This window comes from Labrus bergylta, chromosome 15, assembly GCF_963930695.1.
Source record: "Labrus bergylta chromosome 15, fLabBer1.1, whole genome shotgun sequence".
In the NCBI taxonomy this organism is placed as follows: domain Eukaryota; kingdom Metazoa; phylum Chordata; class Actinopteri; order Labriformes; family Labridae; genus Labrus; species Labrus bergylta.
The window spans coordinates 6,878,284-6,901,683 of NC_089209.1; the positions used below are offsets into that span (position 1 = coordinate 6,878,284).

General features: G+C 40.5%; 2 protein-coding genes across 2 annotated transcripts in view; both read right to left on the reverse strand.

The window, feature by feature from the left end:
• The window catches only part of gareml (GRB2 associated, regulator of MAPK1-like), a 19,418-nt gene extending 4,059 nt beyond the window's left edge, over positions 1–15,359 (reverse strand). Inside the window, exons 1-6 of the mRNA XM_020639949.3 lie at positions 15,086–15,359; positions 10,431–10,571; positions 4,346–4,476; positions 4,041–4,206; positions 2,585–3,435; positions 518–687 (exon numbers count right to left, since the gene is read on the reverse strand). Coding sequence (XP_020495605.1) covers positions 518–687; positions 2,585–3,435; positions 4,041–4,206; positions 4,346–4,476; positions 10,431–10,571; positions 15,086–15,197 — 1,571 coding nt within the window. The 5' untranslated portion in view covers positions 15,198–15,359. The remainder of the gene's footprint in view (positions 1–517; positions 688–2,584; positions 3,436–4,040; positions 4,207–4,345; positions 4,477–10,430; positions 10,572–15,085) is intronic.
• A 4,993-nt stretch (positions 15,360–20,352) lies between these two features.
• Positions 20,353–23,005, reverse strand: atp5mj (ATP synthase membrane subunit j). The gene is made up of 4 exons (XM_020626985.3): positions 22,847–23,005; positions 22,126–22,249; positions 21,285–21,305; positions 20,353–20,459 (listed from the first exon to the last, which is right to left on the reverse strand). The coding sequence occupies exons 2-4, from the start codon at positions 22,247–22,249 to the stop codon at positions 20,446–20,448; spliced, it is 159 nt and encodes a 52-aa protein (XP_020482641.1). The 5' UTR covers positions 22,847–23,005; the 3' UTR covers positions 20,353–20,445.
• Between the last annotated feature and the right edge of the window lie 395 nt (positions 23,006–23,400).

The following is a 23,400-nucleotide window of genomic DNA, read 5'->3' on the forward strand; positions in this document are numbered from 1 at the left end:
GGTGCCAAATATTTTTATTTTTTTTCCAAAAAGTATGGCACTAATCAGTTTTCCCTGCCACTTTGACTCACTGTGTCACTGCCTCATAACTCCTCACGGTGGTGCTCATGACGTGAATGAGGGTAATGTGAACAGAGGTTCATTTGCCAAAGAAGACATCGGGATTAAAAGAAGTAGAAGAAGAAGACAGCGGGATATTGTCGGACATCGGTGTAAAGAAGTTAGAAGAGGAAGTGTGATAAGAGGTGGAATAGATACCAAATGGAAATTAAAATTCTGCATTTTAATTGCATCCTATTGTACCCTATTTTATCCTATCTCTATCGTATCTCATGGTTTTGCATCATTACCCTACGATTCCCACCCCAAGCGAACATATTGGCTCAATTAGACCTCGAAGACTTCTTCCTGTTTGTGAAGGAAAACCAATCCAAGGAAAAAAAAGTGTCACTGCTGATAGAGGATGTCTATTCTCTCAGTATACTGTTGAAAAAAAAAAAAAACAGTGCCACTGTACCTGTCCTGAAGTCCCGAGGAGTAGAAGGAGAGGTTGGGTCTTGGGGAGGTGGAGGCTTTGGGGAAGCGAGGTGGGACAGGGGGGCTGGGGGCTGGGCTGGAGATGGAGCCTCCTTTAGAGCAGCGAGGGGGAACGGGAGGGGCGATCAAGTAGCGACACTCCTCTCTCACCTACACATAAACACACGCACACAAAGGAGACTTACAACATCAAAAAGTAAACTCCTAAAACTCGACTTCTCCGGGGGATTTGTGGAGAATTTATTTGTGAGTGTGTGTGTGAGAATGTGTGTATTTGCTTGTCTCAGTGTTCTGCTTGGTAAATGTCAAACTTTGTGACCTTTACACCTCAAACAGACTGCCTCACACACACACTAGCAAGCTCTTTGCACACACGAACACAGAGTGCTTTGGCAAGCTAAATATCAGGGAATGAGGAACATGGTGTGCGACAGGGTATAATCCAGCTGCAATGCAGGCGTCGACACCCACGCGCCCTTGTTGTATCGCTGTACGCTGCCATCGCTCTCTGACAGAAAAAAAAATAATTAAGGCAAACAAGCGTGATCATTTTCTCTTTACAAACACAGACACACGAATACCAAAGTAGGGAAGCAACCTTGGAACAGCTCGGCTATGAAAACAAAGTTCACAACTGGAAACACCGTTTGGTGGTGAAATAAAACAAGTCTTTTTGAGATACTGTTCACCACTAATAATAACAGCCTTCAATTAAACATGAGAAGCATGAAACAATATGTGGATTCATCATTATCAGAGCACATACAACCATGAATCTATCAAACTGTTTTTTTTTTTTTTTAAATAGCTGTAATAGTGTTATTCAGGATTTGATCTGAAGGCTTGGGAAGGCTTCTTCTTTTCTAACTTCAGCTCGACTTTTACAGAAGTGATTTGCATTTTCTTGAGTGTTTAATCTGCTCTGTTTTCCTGAAATAATGAGATACGTCCAGCAGATCAGAACAGGCTCTATGTCTGAACAGCTGCAAAGTACAAAGGTGCCTGTGCGAAGTAAAAAAATGTATAAAAATACCCGACCGATGTGGGATTTTTAAATCAGATACCGCTTTTTATATTAGGGACAGAAAAAATCAGATACCAATATAGGCTGATCTTGATGTTTAGAGATAAATACAGATATAAAAATGTACATTTAAATGATTCATATTACAGAAGGCTATGAAGACCACAGTTTCTACCAAGTACCATTAAGGAACTGAACTCTGTAAAGGACTACAACTGTGAATGAATCATTAGTAAAAAACAGAATTTCCCCTCAATAAAAGTAAATCTTATCTTATCTTATAAATCTTATGGAGCAAGACCAAATAACATGACCAAGTGCAATTGAACTGTCACTTTTATTACTGTGTATTTATTACTGGTTCTGTGTAAATGTTTGTCCTTTTAACCTGCTGTTCTCTGTTGTTTGTTTAATGTAACCTCCTACCACTGAGATATGAAGCACTGAAATTTAGTTGCAGGGGACGAAAAACAGATACAGTACTATGAAAGTACTGATTAACAGTTATAAAGAAACTTCAGCTTCCTTAAGTCAAACTGTAGTATAAAATGGACCTGTTTGATTAACAAGAGGTTATTTTGGTGAAAGTAAAAGCCTCAGTGTTAGTCCTTTGTCAACAAGCATCAAACTATAATGATAGCTTTTTGTTTTTCTGTTCTTATCATCAAAGATGGTGTCACTCTCATAATCATCTCATAATCAAAAATAATTTGTTTTTTGTGTGTGCACTTCTGGGTTGTTGCATCCCTCTGACACAGCACACATGTTCCTGCTAACTGGTGATCACATATGTATTCATGGGCTGTAAGTGTAAAGCGGGCCTTTCCAGGAAGTCAGAGTGTGTGTGTCTGTGTGTGTGCGTGTCTGTGTGCGTAAATGTGGTCAGTGAGGTTTAAAAGCCAAAATGTATGAATAATTCAAACCAGGCTTCCTGACTTTTAACAGCCGGATGCTGCTGCAGACAGATAAGAAGCATGACAGACAGACTGAGAGACGGACAGAGAGGTGAAGATAGAGACTCACAGCATCAGATTTTGGAGGTACGGGTGGCGGCGTGGACACTCTTGTTAGCACGGTACCAAGAGTGCCATCTAAAGAAGAAGACGAGTGGAAGGAGATGAGGTTTGGCTCCTTCCCCAAGCTCTCTGGGTTCTGATTGGTCCAAAGTTCCTCATAAGGGATTTCCTCACTGGTCCTCATTTCTGCATCAGTCCACTCGGGAGTCATATACTCCCGCTCCTCACCTGGCCCCTCCCCCAACCGCTCCCCGAGAGAGTCCCTGCAGCGCTGCGATAGGCTGTCTGAAACCCCGCCCCCGTACCCGCACATGGAGAGGCGCTGCAGTGCTGGCGCTAACGAGTCCTGACCCGACACGCACATGCGAGACCGCCGCGGGCTCACACACTCCTCCGTCATACACTCCAGCTCTGGTCGGGTTTCTCTCACGGCGCGAGAGTAAGCATCCGGGTCGAAGGAGTGCCGCAAGAGAAGACTCTCCAGCGCCGCCGTGTGGAGCGAGGCCTCGGCCACGTTGAAGCGGGGCATGCAGCGCAGCAGCAGGAAGTGCGAGGGGGAGACTTCCTGGTGGCGCAGCACCATGCAGAGCACCACCGTCTTGCTGACGATGTTGAGCAGCTTGTAGCGGTGGCCCTCTCGGACAGCGTGGCGGTCGTAGGTGTTGCGCGGGGGTCGTGAAGGCACAGAGACGTTGACGGGGAGGCGGACCCTCTCGATTATGCTGCGTACCGTGTGCTCTCCTCCCAGCATGCCTTGCTCAAGAGGGGAGCGTGTGCAAAAGCGTCCACGACAGCCAAAGGGCAGGCTGACGCTTTGATTGGTGCGGTGGTTCATGCAGACCAGGCAGGGAGTTTTACCTGGGGGGGGGGGGGGGGGGGGGGGACACAGAAAGATGCAGAGTGAGGGAACAGTCCATAGACTGTATAAAAAGATGGACGACATGATAGATCCCCCAAAGTGTAGCCAAAACATTTGGAGCTCCGCCTACTGACTGACTGCAGTAGGTGCTTCAGTTTGTTTCATCAGCTTGTTATTGATCACTACATATGACGCGTATCCCATGGCAACAGTATAAGGTATTTATAACAACTACATAGCGATGGTAAATCTTTATACCCAAAAACAGAAAACACACATTTTTTACTCTTTTTCATCAACTGAAACCTGCACCCAAAATAGATTAACTGTTGTGATTGTTGTGATAGTCCTGACCTGAACCAAGCTGGACGCATCTGCCAGAGCAAATAAAACATGGGCTTGCAGATCCGCCTGATTCTCAGGATAAAAATGACATTTTCTCTTTTTTTTTTGTACAAATATATCAATTTCCAGGGAGAATAAACTTTTCTTCCCATAGATTTTTTCACAAAGATACACCTGGTTGTTTTTCTTCTTTCTTTCTCACACATCTCCCCTGATTGAACCATGAAGACGGACTACATAGAAGTTTGACCTTACTTACTTCGAGGGGTCTTCCCCAGGCGTCTCAGCAGCGCGCTCAGTCCCGTCTTTTCCTTGGAGGGCGTGGCACAGAGAAGCTCTGCCTTCCCCATGAGTGACAGCTCATCTCCAGCCTGCAGAGTGAAGCTGTAGGGCTCGCTGTCCTCGCTGAACTCGCCTGAGACCACCTGCAGAATATACATGTATGGATGTGTGGATATGATGTTGCATGACAGATAGTTTATGAAGTAACCTGAAGGAGGGCAGACTATCTAGTATACAAAAAATGAGATATAGCCTTTCTGGTAAAGAGTGTGTCAAACAAACCTTGACGCTGAAAGTGATCGTCTCCATGACAAAGACCCTGTCAGGGAAGACTCCAGCAACTTCCTCCACACTGGCAAAATACTGGACCGGATCCCTGACGTCTCGGTCCTCATCCAACAACTTGAACTTCCCTGCAGAGAGGCAAAAAGAAATGGAAAAGGAGGGCATAGAAGGATTATGAATGGAGGTAAAAAAAATAAAAAAAAGATGGAAGGAGGAGGGAAGTATGTTTGTCAAAGAAGAGAAGGAAGGAATGAAGGACAAAAGGGATACAAAGGGAAGAGTGGAGGAAACTGGAGCCCCGTTTTACCAATGCACTACACTCCTCAAAGTTACAAACATTTTAAGGGGAAGACAGATTTTTCACCCAGACTTTTTCCAGAATTTTTCCTGCCAGCCTCCCAAAACAAAAATCCTCAAAAGCCAAAGTGAGCCAAATGTGTGAATGCAGCAGGTAACACTCAGGAAAATGTACCGTGCAAATGTGGGAAAGAATGATAATTGTATCCAGCAACCGACTTTTGTGGATATACTAGGGCTGGGAATCTTTTGGATTTTTGATTCAGAATCTATTTTCGATTCCAAACTATTCATTGATCCGTGAATTCAAAGTCGATTTTTTTAATGAGTACATACTTCAGGATCTACTCCAGACATCCCTGAGACTGGCTGAATTTCCTGCTGCTCCATTTGGCTTTCTACTGAGTTAAAGCGCTACCCTTAGCACTTAGCAGGAAGGGACTGACAGCGTTTTTATGTCCCTACACTCACAGACCAATCAGAATCAAGACGGGCTGTCTTTTTTATTTTACTTCTACCTCTCTTTACTTAAATCTGACTCTTTACATTCTTACAAGCAAACACACACACACACATCCAAAGTACTCCCAGTTTGTAGGAGAAGCACACAAAGACACCTCCGTGACCTGTATGACCTGGCACCAGCTCTCGGCCAATCAACAGCCGAAGGGGTTGGCATGGCAACACAATAAAGGACCCCCATTCTCACGCGGAGCAGAGACACATCACCATGGAGACACTCACACACATACACACCCACACACACATATATATACACACACACACACACACACACACACACACACACACACACACACACACACACACACACAACTCTCTCTCTTTTACCCTTTCTTCCCTCGTCTATCTGTAAATCTTTCACACTCTCCGGTGTCGCGCTCCACTGACTCTGTTTGTGTTCTTGAAACTGTAAATGTTTGAGGCTTGCACCACTTCTTGATGTTGTAAAAACCCTCCTGAGAATGCACACTGAGCTTCAAATCAGATCGTTTATTCCTATTTACCAGTTTATGGGATTACAGTTAACTACTCTAAACCTCTGAAGACCCTCTTGTTTCTCTCTTTTAGAGTCAGAGTGTTTGTGTGTGTGTGAGGGAGAGAAAGAGAAATGAGAAAGTTTCTTTTGTCTGTGAGGCCGAGCAGAATACCAAACTCCGCCGTCCTCCTCGCCAACACCTCCCTTCCTTTTTCTCCCTCCTCCCCTCCACCTCCCGATTCAGACATGCAGGGCCCCAGGGATAAGGAGCTTCCACCCCGCGGAACAACACCAGCAAGTGCTACTTCTCAACACAACCCAGCGACCCCCCCCTTTAAGAACAGACTCAGGAGAAGTAAACAGAGCCACCGGTAAACCTAAACAGTAAACCAGTTCTCTCCTAAAACTCTAGCCAGAAAGAGGATTATTTAGAGGGAGGGGGGGTGGAAAACAACAGAATTAAGACGCATTAACATTTGTAAAATCTATAATTACTGTGCACAAAATGTTCCCAGAAATAAAACTGAATCACTTTGAGGCTTTTAAATCCTCGCACATAAAGCTTTGGCAGCTAGTTCAGCATTACAAGGATCTCTGTGGCGCCAACTTGCTTCCAAGAAACCCATTCATTCATCTTTTCTGTCCTCTATCTTTCAGTCATCCTCCCTCTCATTGACCGAGAAGGAGACAGACAGCGAGAGAGAGAGAGAGAGAGAGAGAGAGAGAGAGAGAGAGAGAGAGAGGATAAGCAGGAGGGAGCATCCTGTTGTCCGTCCCCCAGGGGGAAACCTATATTGCTCTCCTGCAAGGCTTATTTAGACTTCCTGTATGAAGTCATCACACAGACATTAGCTCATCACCGGTGATGCCTTCTGATTCAACAACAACTCACCTGTCATGTGGTGCTAAAAGTGTCCATGCATTTAAATGGGACTTGCTGGCTGGCGTTTTTTATCGTGTCTACCGGAATGCATCGTTAAAATGGATCACAGCTCAGAAGGTTATCGGGTTGATGCAATGCTGCAGCTAATGCAACACTGTGTCTAACTTTATACTGGAAGCCAAAACTATTTGGAGCAGCCCCCCTGGCATGACTAAAGTCCAAGGTGTGACATAAGCCCCTGGTGTGACGGCGGTGACTTATTGATAAGAAACTACAAAGATAATGGAGACTGAAAATTGGGAGAGAGATTTCAACGATTTGAAAACACCATTAGCTACATGCAGAACACAGCCAACGTTAGCAATAAGCCACTTCTTATGCTTAATGGTCTTTTCTGGTCTTCTGACCACTCAAAGCGCTTTTACACTGCAGGTCACACCTACTCATTCACTCACTGAAGGCAGCCATCAGAAGGAACTAATACCATTCTGTTTCTCATACTCCATCAACGAAGCAGCAGTTTAGTGTCTTGCCCAAGGACACATGGGACATGTAGCTGCAGCCGCCCCTAATCTGATGTTCACGTTTGAGAATCACAGATACAACATGAAAGGGGATTTAAACTGTAGATACTGATACATCATGAGTCAGGGGCTTCTGTCACGTCAGGCGCTTCTGCTCCGGGGCTGCAGCTGGACGCTACTCACTGAAAGAGATTTAAAGTACCATCAGGTTGCCCAGTCTTGCACAACTTTACCACATGTTACCTTCTTTGTACTTTAAAAATCGTATTCTGTTTAAGTTCACTGACAGTAAGAATATGGCTGTTCCAAACTTTCTATTTTTTTATATTCCACTCCTGTTGTCATTTCTATTAAGCCAAAAACACAGAGACATAATTCTTTTGTGTTTAAATCTACGTGGCAATACATTTGATTCTGATAAACACTTCCTGACAAGCCAGAAAAAAAAACATTTTGTCCAATTAAAGACTGAAAAATAACAATCTGAAGAAAAGAATTTGTCATGATTGACCTTTGTTTAGTTTGTTTGTTTCCTTGTTGTTGTTGCTTAGTTGTGATTTCCTGTTTTATTTTGTCATTTCTTGTCCTTGTGTTTCTGTTTCCTGTGCATTTTATCGTTGATAATCCTGAGTTTAGTTTTCAGTGTTTCCTGTTTTATTTTGTAGTTCTTACCCCTGTGTATCATGTCTAGTCTTACTTCCTCCCCCTGTGTGTGTTTCCCTCCCTTTTCGATTGCCTTCATCACTCTCACCTGTGTCTCGTCTGTCTGGTTTTAAGATGTGATAATGTGATAATGTTTTTAAAAATAAAAAACTGTTGAAGTTAGTTTGTAACAGAACTCTTCTTATGCTTATTCGTGGATGTTCTCGTGTGGTGGAAAGGCAGAAACATCCTGAAGGAAGGTTTGTAGTTGAGTCCCTTAGTATTTAGCTTAAAAGGGTCTAAAGGGGGAACGTCTTCATTTTCACCGTCATGGTGTTGACACTCAGTACGTTTACATGCAATGTAAAGTCGAGCTCTGGTCCTGTCCAGATAATAGATCTATGACGGAAGTATTTCCGACTTCGCTATGGTAGGTGGCGCTATGCCCCCTTTCAGCAAGTAATTATTGGACCTTCTCCTGGTCGACCATGCTAACAAGTTAGCGAGTGGCAAACTGGTTGTATGTTGAACTGTGAAAACACGGACAACTTTACATTTCTTACAAACTCTATGATTTACTTTTGGTACAAATGTGATGCGTGCTATCCCTCTAGCTTATGCTAATATCCGAATACAGTCGTCAAGGAGACTTCCGCTATGCTACATATTTATGCTATTTGACTTGATGATCAAAGCCCGGCGTGGGAACTGTGGAGCATGAACAGAATGTTTGGTCCAGTGTGTGTTAGTCCTCCTTTGAGAAATTCGATTTCAGTGTGACTAACATGTTAACACGTATTTGTAAAGTGCACTTTTAGTTGGACTAACACAATAAATCGACTTTTTTCAAACTGCACGCTAACGTACTCTCTGTTAGGTTGCCTTAATAGCCGAGTACTTGACTTGAAGTTGTTTACTTCATGCTGCTCATGTTGCTCATATTAATTGCTCCTGTTTCCGCTGTGAAATGCTTAGACAAAAACGACAATGAGCTCACCAACCTGCCCCCCTTCAGCCCCCCCAACCCATTCAAATATTCCTTCATTCTTCCGAAAAAGCAGCCTGAGAGGCATCAGTTGTTTGAGGTGACATCAGCGCTCCATCAGAGGAGGAAACAATGAAGAGGAGGCATTAGGATCCAGTTACACAGCCGATGATGTGACTGGTCAGAGCGTCTGAACAATGAGACGGTGTGGTGATGGAGCTCCGGTGAGGTCATAGTGATTAGACTCATTCAGCAGGAAGACGGCAGGTCAGTGGTACAGGAGGAGTCAGGGAAGGTCATGTGTATATAAATACATCTGGTTTGTGTGTTAATGTGGCCTGGGTTGTATCAAAGCCCCTGTGAGAGGCAAAACACACTACCTGCTCATGTACCGGGTAGGACCAGCAAGGAAATAAAACCTAACATTTGATCACAAATGAAAAGTTTCTCTCAGGAGTATTAAAGAGAAACGTTAGGGTCTGTTGTATGTACATAAATATTTATCCCTCCAGGTTTTTGTGAGATGATCCTTTGATATTCGCAGCCTGACATGATTGATTTAAAAATGTTATAATGAAAGTTGTAATGTTCTGAGTTTGTGTAACACATGATACAATAACTGTGAGTGACTGGGATCACTTCGGCCAAATAAAATGTGTAGAAACTTGAATGAACCAAAGTAAATCCCATGAAATAATCATATTTGAAGTGAGCATGTGCACTAGGCGGCAAGGAAGTGTGGACAAGAGGAACGTGAGAAATCCTTCCTGCATATTATCCCATATTCTCTTTTGTAAAGCGTCTCGAGACAACACTTGTTATGAACTGGTGCTGTACAAATGACTGATTGATTGACTGCGGTGCTCGCTATAAGCGCAGAGTTTAATATACAAAGTCTTTATTGGATTTAGACTGATCCACTGAAACGGCCATTACCAGGAATAGTAGAGGTTGACTCTCGCAACCTAGCAACAATAAGCGCCAGTGAGTAGCGCTCTTAAAAGGAGGTCGTGAGTGCTGCCAGCCACCTCTGCAGGTGTAATGACTGCAGCTCTTTGTCGATATAATGTTGTTACGTTGGTTTTATTCATGTCTGTCTGCAACAATTTGGTCGATATCTCAAAAAAGCTTCACTGTTTTACTCTTGTTTTAACAAACAGGCTGAAATTCATTGTGACTGTTTTAATAATGTGAGACTGTTCATTGAAAAACTCCTTCTTGATTCTGGCTGTTTATACCTTTGGGGTTTGTCTTCTGTCAAACTTTAAAGGTGTGAGCTTTTGATTGATACCTGCTAAGAAAGTTAATAACCAAACACCAGGAAATAGAAGCCTGTTCCACTTGTACTGTAAATACGGGATCCTGCTCCATCGGTGGACAAATCTTATCAACTTTGTTCACAACTGAATGAAATGTCGAGTTTGACCTTATCGTATTTTTGTTCATCTTTGGATCATGGGGAACAACCGGCGGACATTACTTGCCACTATCAGTTTATCAGCTTAATCCCTTAAGTCACTTTAATAAGCTTGTTTGCCTTAAAGAGACATTTTCCCCAAACAAGAATAGAGCAAGTGGAAAACTATGACCTCTGGGTTCCCCCCCAGAGGAAACAAACATTTAAATGACAAATAGCTTTTTAGAGAAAGGTTGAACTTTTGACTGACTGTTAAGACATCTTTATGTAAGACTGTGTGTGTGTGTGTGTGTGTGTGTGTGTGTGTGTGTGTGTGTGTGTGTGTGTGTGTGCTCACCCTGGTACTGCAGAGGGATGTCAATCTTGGGTCCGATGACGTAATGTCCCTCCTCTAAGCTGTGGGCGGTCACTGTGGTCCACTGACGACAGGAGTGTAAAAGCACCACATCCTCCTCGGACAGACCCTCCACACATTCACCTGTAGCATACACACACACACACACACACACACACACACACACACACACACACACACACACACACACACACACACACACACACACACACACACACACACACACACACACACACACACACACACAGAATGGGATTAGGATTGAAGAAATAGCCCATGAAAAAACACATTTTGCATTTTTAAAGTCACACTAAAATGCACAGCAACAAGAAACAAACTTCCCGACACACATGCAAGCACACACACACACAAACATTCAGGATTCTGTGTGCATAATTACCACTCTCCTTGACTGTTCATCAGCCCCAACATACTCATCACGGCCCACGATGCAACTGACAACCAACTATTACACTGCCCCCATGAACCCACACACACACACACACACACACACACACAGAGTTCCAGCTTAAACCGAGGCCATCATGTCACACAACAGCATTGATTTCTGCTGAAAGCACAGCGGTACAACTCAATCACAACACAAACACACACACACACACACAGCTCGGTCTCCCTGTCTCATTCACACTCACACACAGATCACAGGGATGCTTTATGTTCCAGCTGCTGATGAACGGCTGCGACTAAAAAAAATCCTTTTAAAGTGTTTGTCGCCTGAGGCTCGACACCAATGCTCCAATACTCCAATATTTAGCTGCAGGTCAGTTGACATAATTGGCTAATAGAAACATGTTTTTTTTTGGTACTCAAAGCGAAATCTGTACACAACAGCAATGCCATTTTGCAAATATAACATGGCTACACTGGATAAGTCGAAGTCTTTGCTGTCAACAGATTTCAATGGTAACTACTTCATAAGAGTTACTGAATAGTACTACCAGTCAAAAAGACTTCAGAGCCAATATCTGGAGGTGAAAACACAGTTTTTAAAGCTCTGACACATGTCTGTTTGATTGGAGAGGAGTGTTTTCAAGATCTCATTCATACAAAAGGTACCAGTCAAAGGTACAACAACTCAAAGTGAGGTGCAATTAAGGTTGTCAAGAGACCAACATTTTAAACTTTGATACCTTTTTAGTAATTCTAAACAATTCTGATAACAGTTTGGACACCACAGCGACAAAATGGAACTCCTAGACACACAACATCGGGTCATTTCTTGTTTTTGATGACCTAAATATGCAAGATAACTCCTGCACACATGTCTACATTACAAAAATATGTTAGCAATGTTTCAGTACCAAACACAATTATTACATTTTCAATTCTATCAGTCATCACAATTGTAGAAATTGAATGGGTTTAGAAATAAAAAGTATTGAATTTTATCTAAATCATTGGACTATCTTGAAAAATGACATCAAGAAGCCAGCATAGAAATATAAAAGAAGTCCTGGCTACTATCAGCAACATAGGCGTCAGTGAAAGTAGCTACTCCTCATGCGAAATTGCTATGAACATGGACACCCTTTAAATTTTTTGTGAAAAAACCTCAGTATATCTTAAAATATTCAAGTTTTCAATGTGACACCCTGATCCACATAAAATAACGACTTTAGCTGGCAAATAAATGAAGAAAAAGTACCAAATTACTCTTTAAAATATGCATTTTAAGAATACTAAAGTAAGGTAGTCTACCTCCAAATTCCACTTAAAACTACAGTGAGGAACTTTTGTTTTGTGTCGATTTTGGATCCCTGTGTGGACAAAGTGGTATATTTGATGTCTTAGTTGAGTTGGTCTTTTACATCCGCACTTTAAACAATTGTTGAATCTTATCCCCGATGTTCTCGATTCATTTTACAGCTCATAAAGAAGCTTCAGTACTGATAATCATTTATTTCATAATCAGCTAAAAACTCCTCACAGGAGCTTCAAGAAATATATTCTTCAAGAAATATTACTGGTTCCACTGCTCACAACCACATTAATTTCCCTTTGGTTGGAATGATTAAATTGTCGCAATCCATGTGATTTTGGTTATCTGCGCATAATAAATTGACATGAAGAAGACTAATTGCTTGCCACACTGTAACTTAAGCCAAGTATTTAATTTGATAGTATGCAGTCAGGAACATTCATGTTGCCGGCCACCAGGAAAACCCCCATCACAGTGAATTACACCCCCGCACTTACATACCACTGACACACAAGCTCTCCATGAATAAAACACAGCTTTTGTTTGTTTGTTGTTGATGGGGAAAATATGAGGGAACTTTTTTTTTTGCACAAAATGCTGACATCATGGCGTGTTGTAAATAACTAACCACCCTCTTTGTGTTGCCTGGTTAAGCAAACAAACAGGGTTCCGTAAAGCTCGGTTAATAAACACCTGCGTGCTCAACTAATCCCTCCATAATATGCGCACGCACAAGTTCAGGTGCGTCATTTTTTTGGGTACAGTTGCGGCTCGGCATGGGTGCACGCTTTCATTTGTCTGCAGAGGGAAGTTGAAGGTTTTTTTTTCCTCCCAGTCGCTGCTCGTTAGTATTCACAACATTCACCGACAGATTACAGCATTTACATATGAAAAGAATTGAGCAGCACTTGAGCAGCACAACAGACACTTTGTGGCTTTCCGGGCCTCGCTGGACTGGAACAATTTTGGCCATGACACCCATCGACGCTTCCCAAAAGTAAAGACACCAAATCTGGTGAAGCAGGGAATCGTGTTGGCGGTGAAACATGAAACAAAATAAATAGAAAAAACTGGGCCCGTTTCTTTCAGAATGACTACCCTACATGTCAGTGGGGTTGGAGTGAACTGGGAAAGTCTTGTGTCCGAGTTTCGGTGCTGCAGCGACGTCAAGCTTGCAGGAATCAAACAAAGGAACACCGGAATTTAGACCGAGATGGTTTAAAAAATAAGAGCACCAACGTAACCCTGTGATTAAAACTTATAAATATAGCAGGTTGTCATTTTCCATCAATAATATTACTTACACACAATTCAGTATTTAAAAAATGGTTATCAATCAAGCTATTTTAATCAACACATGGTCAAGCTATTTTTGTTGTATATGTCAGCCAGAGTTAAAAAGTGTAACAGGAACTAGTCGCTCAACGATACAGGCTCATATAAAGTAGCGAGAGAGATCTACTCTCCAAGATATTTGGGGTGGGGAAATGAAGAGGCTCACATTTTGGTAGACATGAGAATACTGTGCTGCTGACTGATATCAACTTTCAGAAATTCTGGATGGTGTCGATACAGTGTATTATCCCTAACATGTAACCAATTTCTCTTAAATACATTGTTGTCATCACTGGTACAAGATTTGATGGGGCCCCCTAACTATAATGGCCATGTTTTCACACCATATTGATGCAGTCAGGTGAAGCTACAGCTAGCTATCAGCTACCCTCTGATTAAAATGCCTGTTTAGTAAATAAAAATCATGCATTTAGGGTTTATTTTGGATTCAGCGTTTCACAAAAGATGTCAATCATGAAGAACAGCAGCGCGACAAAAAGTTAGTTAAAGCTAAATTGCACTTGTTTTTGTTTACTTATTGCACTTCGTATTGTTACTGACATTGCACAAGTTTCTCTATAGGTGTAGTAGGTGTGGTGTAAGGATTCAAAGTTGGGCTACACTCTTGTTTTTGGGACAGCACCATCAACTAAATTTCATGAGCACTGAGTGACATTTAAGCAATTTTCAATGACGTCAGCATTTTGTGCAATACTATGTAAATATCATGAAAGTTGAGTTTTTTTGGTTTAAACTACTAAATTATCCACTTTAAAAGCTGTCTGCTCAAATCATAGGGTAGAATTATTAATATTTCCCTAATAGGGCTTGATTTTCCTCATATAGGCCTATTTAGTAATAATAATAATAACTTTATTTATATAGCACCTTTTAAGAACACAGGTTTACAAAGTGCTTTGACAAACAAGAACAAAGCAAACTGAAGCAAACACAGAAGAACATTAACAACAGCAAGAACAAACAAATGCAAAATACTAAAAATAATTAAACACAATTCAACAGAAAAGAACCCAAAGTGGACGATACCCAACAGACATATAGAACCCGACCGTCACAAGAACCATTATAAGAACCCAACAACACAAGAACCCAACAACACGAGCTGTTTATCCTAGTTGTTGTTGTTTTACTTTACAAAGTTTAACAATATTTTATTGTGAAGGGTTTGACCGGAAGCAGCACTTTCCTCGTTCATCTTGACCCTTAAAAATCCTCCACAAGATTCTTCGAAAATTGCTGCACTTGTTTTCACACGCAAGCGCAATTAAAACTCACAAAAACCCCTCGAAACAAATATTCCTCTAAAAAATAAAAATAAAAAAAATGTTAAAGTTTAAACTCGTTTCCTGTTTGAAAACACAAATTCATTTTAACAACACGCTGTCACGGTAACCTCATGAGTGGTGACGTGAAACGACAGAGGAGTGTTAAGTACTGTAATTTGACATTTGACAGAGAAATGCAGCTGTGCAAAAAATAAAATAAATAAAGAAAAGTTTTTCTCAGGGTCTCGCAGGAGCTCAAGGCACCTGCTGGAGGGGGGTCTCCAGTCTCTTACCGTGGGCGAGGCGCACCAGAGTGGGCAGACGGAACTTGCTGACCACCGCATCCAGCGGCAGCGCCAACGGGCTCCAAGTGATCTCCGACAGGCTCGCCGACAACTTCTCCATCCTCCCGGGTCATCACGGTACCGGAGATAATGGTGTTGATAGTAGTGAAGATAATGACGGTGATAGCGATAAAGCGGATGATGGTGAGGGTGAGGGTGGCGGTATGATGGCAAAGAGTTTCGCCATGTTTGACTGTGTGTGTGTGTGTGTGTGTGTGTGTGTGTGTGTGTGTAGGGGGGGGGGGGGGGGAGGAAAAAAAAAAAAAAAGGGAGCGCAGTCACAGTCGGTGGGAGGGAGCGCGATCCCTCTCTCTTTCCCACCCCACCACCTACACACAGAATTAACTAGTGAAGTCAATCGAACTTATTTTATAGTTTACATCGTTTTTAAATAAACATACACATCAGAAAGCCCTTTATACATCTTTCTATCTTTATTGTTTTATAAACAAATCACGATTTTCCATCAATTATTCTACTGTGCTCTCTCAGGTTAAAGGTAGAGTTTGTAAAATATAAACTTACACAAAAGTAGGATAATGCTGCTCAATCGACACTTTTTAAGTTATATGCAGCATGTGGGCTAATTGTGCATTTAAGTCAAATTTAAATTAGGAAGAAATAAGGTAGGTCTCTAAGGAGCTCAAATGTGAATACTAACAAAATCCAAACACAAATACATTTAAATAATCATTATTGTATTTCACGTAAAACATACTTCCAATATAACAAAACAATAAGTTCAAACAACCAACATAAATACCCTCTTAATCAGAAAACGCTTCTTGGGTCCATCAAAAAACACAAAAATAAAGTCAATGTCTTTCGATCCGTGTTTGAATGTCTTTTTAGATCTATACCAACTTGTAGGCAGGGTAGATCTCGTTGGTTTTAGCTCGCCATCTCCACGGTGTAAGGTTCATACACAAAAAACAAACCTCTTACTTTTTTTTTAAATATAATTTATATTTTATTGATTTTTATAACAACATTATAATGGCAAAAAATTATAAAAAAAAACAAACAAACAGACTTAAAGGGAACAACAAAACAGGCAGGAAACATAATAGACAATAAATGCATGACAGAAATGAGAAACAACGATGCAGAAAGTATCAGCGGTGCATCAGCAGAAGGAGGGCGTATGACATGTGCTTGTAAACAAACAAAAGTCAATCAACACCCTGGCAGTGATGTGTTGCGTTCTCCTGATATAAACTGGCTAAAATTGTTCCGTTGCTCCTTAGAAATGTCATTTTTCCAGTTCAGCTTTCCAAGCATATTTTCACAAGCAGCTATTGTCATCATTTCTTCTTTCCACATTTCCAGCGTCGGAGTTCTTGATTCTTTCCTAAATCTGAGAATTAGCCGAGCACATGTTGTTAAGCCAGTTGTTAAAACTTTAAATGAACATTTGCTTAAATAGGGTACTACACCTTTATCCCCCAGGAGACAAAGCTGAGGTGATCTGGGAAGTTGGCATCCCAACCAGTCCTCCATAAGTGCTAAAACATTGTTCCATAATGGGAAAACCATTCGGCATTCCCATAAAGCGTGAATATATGTACCACATTCTGATTTACATTTCCCACATGAACTACTTTGGATTAAACCCATACTATTAAGTCTTGCAGGGGTGTAATAATATCTATTCAGTGTTTTATATTGAATACATTTGCCTCTCGCTTCTCTGATATACTTCCCATTCTGTAAAAGAATCCTCTCCCACATCTCCTCATCCAGTGTCCCAAATCTTTCTCCCAAATCCTCTGAAGATTTCAACCTTTATTATTGTTTAACCATGGACACATTTTGCTCGATTGTGTTTTTCTCCTTAGGAAAGTGAAAATGTTTTTCCATACAGTGTCTAATTTGCAGATACTTCCAGAGATGACCATGACCGTCTAAGTTACATTCATCCCTCATCCTGTTATCTGGTCATCCTCAAATAGTTCCCCAATCAGTCTAATACCTCGCCTTAGCCATTGTGCCCAGTAAATTGTTTGTTTACCTTTTTTAATTTTAGGATTATACCATAGGGATGCATATTTTTGGTTAGTTTCAGAGAGTTTAAATGTTTTATGATCCCTTTGCCTCACTGTCTTGGAATAAGCCAATATGGGGTTTACCCTGTGTGCTGGTGACTGTGTCTGCAGAGACCTCGTCCTCTGCTTGTATTTTGACGTTTTGGTTGACTCGGGAAGTTTCAGGGTTGGGAGTGTGTTTCCACAAGTCACTTACAGAGCTCAGGTTTGTTAGGGAGTGAATAAAACTCAACGTCTGGAGTGGGCCCCATTCAAATCGGTGGATAAGTCAGACACGGACATAGTGGCAGTGAAAATATTAGGCCGTTCCAAAACGATGGTGAACCTTAATTGGCTTGGGATCATGGGCGGTTCTAGGCAGAAGCCAACAGGGGCCAGTGCCCCTGTAACACTGAGCGTGGTCCCCCCTGTGGCCACCCCCCCAAAAGAAATAAGAGCCCCCCCTAATAACACATACACAGTATTTAACTCAACAACCTGACTCACAATCTATCATTAAATACTGTTACTGAAAGAAATATAAATCATGGTATTTCATTATTCTATTATTTGGCATAATATATAACTTTGAAAGCGATCATCTTTGTCTATTTTTCCTGGGTTTAATGTTCCCCTCTGACAAAACAACTGGCCCCAGTTTGGCCCCCTCACCGCCTCACCTGCTTGGGATGAAGAGTGAGGAAGAGTTGGTCTGCTTTCTGTTGGACAGGCAGGTGCTAAACAGCTTAGCTTGTGCTCTCTAAATTATCCAAGAGCCTTTCCATTACAACAATAATATTTGTAGCTAGCTTGCAGTGTAGGTACAAGCATTAAAGGTAGACGATGCCTCCTGCAGTGGTATCTTTCAACCCAATTCATTTTACAGAGATTGAGCTAATTAAATGTTATAAGCTGCAATTGTGCCCAATCTTCATAGGACCTCCTCTCCTTCTTAATAAAGTTTAACTAAGGGAGTCTCTCAGTGATTCACAGGAGAGGAAAGAAGACAGGACATTAATTACATATTGTACGTGTTTTCAACAACGTGCAACATGTAATAGGTCGTAGTTTCAGGGGTCAAAAGGGTTAAAATGATCGTTTTGCTCGTGCCAAAAGTTTTGATTTTTTTTTTTAAATGACTGAGCTCTAACAAAGATTTTCCTGTCAATTTGACTCAGTCACCAGTTTATGACTCATCAGCGTGGTGTTGATTTAATGATTGAGACTAAAGTGAGTGAAGTAATCCAGAGGAGATGTTACTCTTGAGATAAAGAGATAAAAGAAGATGACAGAGGGGTTAAAGTATGACAGCAGTGGCGTTAAAAGGATGAAGCATGGGAACAGTCAAAAACTGGCACCAAGTTGAAGTGAATGAAAACATCCATCCTGCACTTAATCACATATCCTGACGCATCACATGATAGTCTTGCAATACATCAATGATGACAGAATCCCTGTATCGTGATTTCATTATTGTGGGCCAAGAATCAGGACCAAGTGAGTAACCCTGTGTTTTTCCTCCCGTAGTTCAAATCAACTTTCTTAAAAAAAATGAGTTCTAGTTGATTTAAAGGGAAATGTATCAGCAAATATATACTCGCTTATAGTATATACTTCTTAGACAAAATAATGACCATTATGCACATGTAGCTTGTGATAAGACTCAAACTTTTTCTGTTCAGTCATACATGCTGTAAAGATCTTGGCAGCATAACAGCAGGAAGCAGCCATGTCAGCTCCCACTCAGACCCACAAGTTCATTTGAATCACAGAAGAACAAATTAATGAACACCTACACACCAGACCAGTATCTCAAAGCTCCTGCGAAAGAAATCAGTTGTTCACAATCCCAAGAGAGCAATTTGACACATTTTAACATCTGTTTAAGGATGGTAAAAGGGAAATGTTCATACTTATGGAATCTTTTCCTCGTAATTTAATTTGACGATTTATCAAAATCAAGATTTCAGAGAGATGTAGTTTTCAAATGGTAGATGGTGGTGTTGATCTAAAGGACATCTTTTTCTACTGAGTTAAAGTATTGACACTGTTCATATCTGTCCAATCACTACAGTACATACACAGTATTGACGTTGGGGAAGTGAAATCAGTTTATTCTACTCTTCACCCAGTATTAAACCTCAGGCCCCCCCGGGCAGGACTCTGGTCAGCTCACTCCCAGTTCAATGAACCAAACTCCCAGTTGAACTGATTCATTTGCAATTGATTGATGCCAACACAAACAGTTTTCATGCTACCGTCATGTGAGCAGGTCAAAAGTTCACAGAGATGAATGGTTTGAATGTAGTTTTAAATTTAACCACGATTCTAAAAAACTGGTTATGATGAGTGTGACGTACTCTCCCCCAATCACAGATATTTAAATATTTCTAATGACAAACTCGAGACCAAACGCACAACAACAAATGAGGCAGTGCTGTGGTTTGTCTACTCAGTTAGTTAGTGTACGCTCAAACTGTGACTCATTGGCCATGTTAATACCTTACAGATGTTATATGGAGCCAGACTCGACTAAATCGAAGATCCTTCACAAATAACAAAAAGGATTTATCAAGTACCTATTTTGTTTTACAGCATTGAGCAAAGCATAAAAACAAGGATTTAGTTTTTTCCTTTTTAAAATAGTCTTACTTGATATTCCACATTTTTAACTTTTATCTGTTCATTACATTTCCATAAGTTGAAGTCCTCTTCATTTCTACCTTCTTTTCACTTACCATGTTTTACTGATTGCTGGTATATTCTTACAGATGGATTACTTTATCTTTAACGGGTTATTCTCTTAAGTATTGATCACTGTTGTCACTTTATCATGTTTTGTTCTGTAATTTGTGTGTAAGGAGGCCAACTCACTCACTGTAAACCCGATCTACCTACAGGTTAAACTAAAGTTCACTTACTATCTCTATGAATAAACATCCTGCAGTAGCAAAGGATGTACTGACTGAAGATAGGCAAAGCATTCTAACTCATTTATAAATGTGGGGAGACAGACATCATAATCTGCTCTCTCACACACCATTGAGAGATGGTCACAGGTTAATTCTCACACCTTGTTTTTATATAATTTCTTGTTTTTCTGCTCGGCCCTATATGGAGGTTCAATAGACACGGGTATTTCTTTACAGCCACAACAACAAAAAGAAAAAAAGACAAAACATGGAACGAAAGAAATGTTTGGATATTAACTTTATTTGTTCCATATTAACAAAAAATTCAAAGGTGAAGCTGGGTTTCTGAGGGTTGGTCAGCATGGTGGGAAACTTAATGGGCGGGCTCTGAAAAAAAGAAGAAGACCACAAGAAAGTTTTTAATAACCCAGATGCATAAAACACATCCTGTCCAACCCAGACTGGGCCATGTTCTTGATTTATTTAACCGCTAAAGAGCCCTAAAATATCAGCCAGTATTAGCTGGATTAGCCATTTGTCAGCGACATCTAGAGGAAATCACATGTAATTGCACCGCATCCAACTCTTGATTTTTCTTGGTCACCTTTTTAAAATTGACATTTCTTTATTTTCAATTTAAAGAGAAAATAAGAGACAAAAATCATAAAATCTACACAAAGTTATTAATAATGAAAGTGATTATTATGCTCCCTAAAAAAAGATAAAAGGGCAATCCTGATATATAACTTCATTATTTATACAATAACCAACAAATTAGATCATATAGCAAATTATATAACATAAAGTAATACAAGGTCAAAACAAAATAGCTATACATCTGTACTGTTACTATTTACACCATTACCCCATATTCATAAAGGTCTGTAAGCATAGCCACTAATGGAAATTTTGATACACTGAGTATGAAAATATATTTTGGGCCATTGCACAAAATTATAAAAATACATAAAACACTTGAAATAGTTCACAAGTGAATAAAATTGTGTGAATTTCTTGTAGCTATTGAATAAAATGTATGTTGTACAATACATGAAGTGGAATTTATAAACATACAGAGCCAACTATTTTACGATTGGAAAAAAATGAATATACAGTGTGTACATATTGAACCTTAACCCCAAAGTTGTGACGAGTATTGTAGGTTAATTTCCAGCTGAATAGTGTCAGTTTAGAAGATGTTCGAACACTTACTGTCCTTCACGGCCTTCTTGCCTGGAATAAAAAGAAGCACAGCTTATATTAGTCACATTCAGCACAAACTAATATGAAACACCTCTGAGTTTTACGACAACTGCTTACATTCATGTTTCAGTATTTGGTAAAGTACATTTTATGACAAAAATGTGTTTCAATGCAAGTTATAGGGTACAACAATGTGCAATAATTACCTAACTGCAGCTAACTGTTCAATAATACTTGTTTAATAACTTTGTAACTCACTGCTTTATAATTGTCTATTTATTTATTCATTCAGTCACTGCACTATAACTTCACTTATTTGCACTATATCTCTATATTTATATTTGTTTAATTAATCAGTCACTGCAAAAATAATAACTGTATATATTCTTCCAGTGAACACAACTGTCTATTTATTTATTATCATCATCATTCATTCACTGAACAGCCACTTTTTGCACACTTCTCTCTCACATCACAAATATATTTTAATTATTTTTGTAAACGCTGCTGTTTAAGGTTTGCTGCTAACGAAGTTTCGCTGTGTCCTTGTATACAAAGATAATAAAGATTATATCTATAAGTTATAATGTAAGCATTTCTACTTAGACTTGAAGTGTGAACTCACAGGCCTTCTTGCCTGGAGCAGAAACAAGCACAGCTTATATCAGTCACATTCAGCACAAACTAATATGAAACACCGCTCGAGTTTTATGACAACTGCTGAAATTCACGTTTCAGTACTTGGGGAGAGTAAATGTGACAGCAGTTTCTGACAGTGTGTTTCAATGCAAGTTATAGGGTACAATAAGTTCTAATGTAGAGCATGTTATTGTTCCACCTGTGAACTCACCTCCATAGGACACTTTGTAGTACAGGTATGTCATGATGCCCATGCCCACCCACATCTCCTGGTAGGCCTTTGTGTAGTACGGGCTCATCAAGGACCACCAGTTTGTAAAAGCCTTTCCAGCCATCTGTAAGACAAAGAAATGTCAAAAAAATCTCTCAGGATGATGTCACAACTTCAAATTACAGTTTGACAACTAAAACACAGGTGAAGGACAGACAGTCCAAGACGTTTCAACACTACAAGATTTAACTAATAACTTGAACACCCTAGGCTCCAATGCTGACTTCAGGTGTGTTTTTAACCTGGTTTCCCTCCTGCAGATTATCTTGTCACTGGATTTAAAGCTGATGAAGAAGCTGAAGGACCCAAAATACAACCGTGACCCTCAGATGTGTCAGGCCTACAAGTGACTTTGGACACCTGCGAAACTGAGCTCAAAACAAACAGGTGAAGCGGCACCTTTTGTTTTTTTTATTTTATTTACTTTGACACTGCCATTCAAATGTTTGAATCAATGAAGGCCCCCCCCTGCTGAGCACATTCACCGGATAACCTGGAAAGGACGCTAACTAGAGCTAGCCACTTAGCTCGCTGTAGCACACGCAGCCTCAGTAAGAAACGACGTTGGCTTCATTTTAATTTAAGGTTGTTTAGTTAATCATTTGCATTTTAAAACTGAGGTGAATGCAACTAAAAAAAAAAGTGTGACTTCTTCTCTTACCTTTCAGTTTGTCACGCTGCTGCAGGAAGGTCAGGAAAGACGCTGCTGCCAAACACCAAAGTCGTGGGGGAAGTCTTCTTCTACGCTCCTCTGTGTCGCGTTTACTTCCTGTTTTTGGACTACAGCGCCACCCAATGGAGGTACACGATACACGATTTTACGATCTGTTGGCTCCACCTTGAGGACTTAACTGCGAATACTAAACATAAATAGTTCCTCTCTTGAACTGATTTACATTTTTATATGAATTTGGAAATATTCTCATTTTGACAAATCAAGAATTATATGTAGTATATTATTGAAGAGGTCTGAGGCAGTCAGAGGGTTATGCATACAAAGCCTTTAATACATCAGGGCTACAGATTCATAAAAACATGCCAATATGTTTCAGCCATACAGGCCTTCATCAGGGCAGGTTACCATGCCGGCATGTTTTTTATGAATTAATATTTGGTCAGAGATCTAAAAAAATGTTGTGGTTTTTATTTCAGAGGTCAAAGGCCAACAGCTGGCAACTTGTTTCATGGTTACATATACAATAAATCACCACTGAA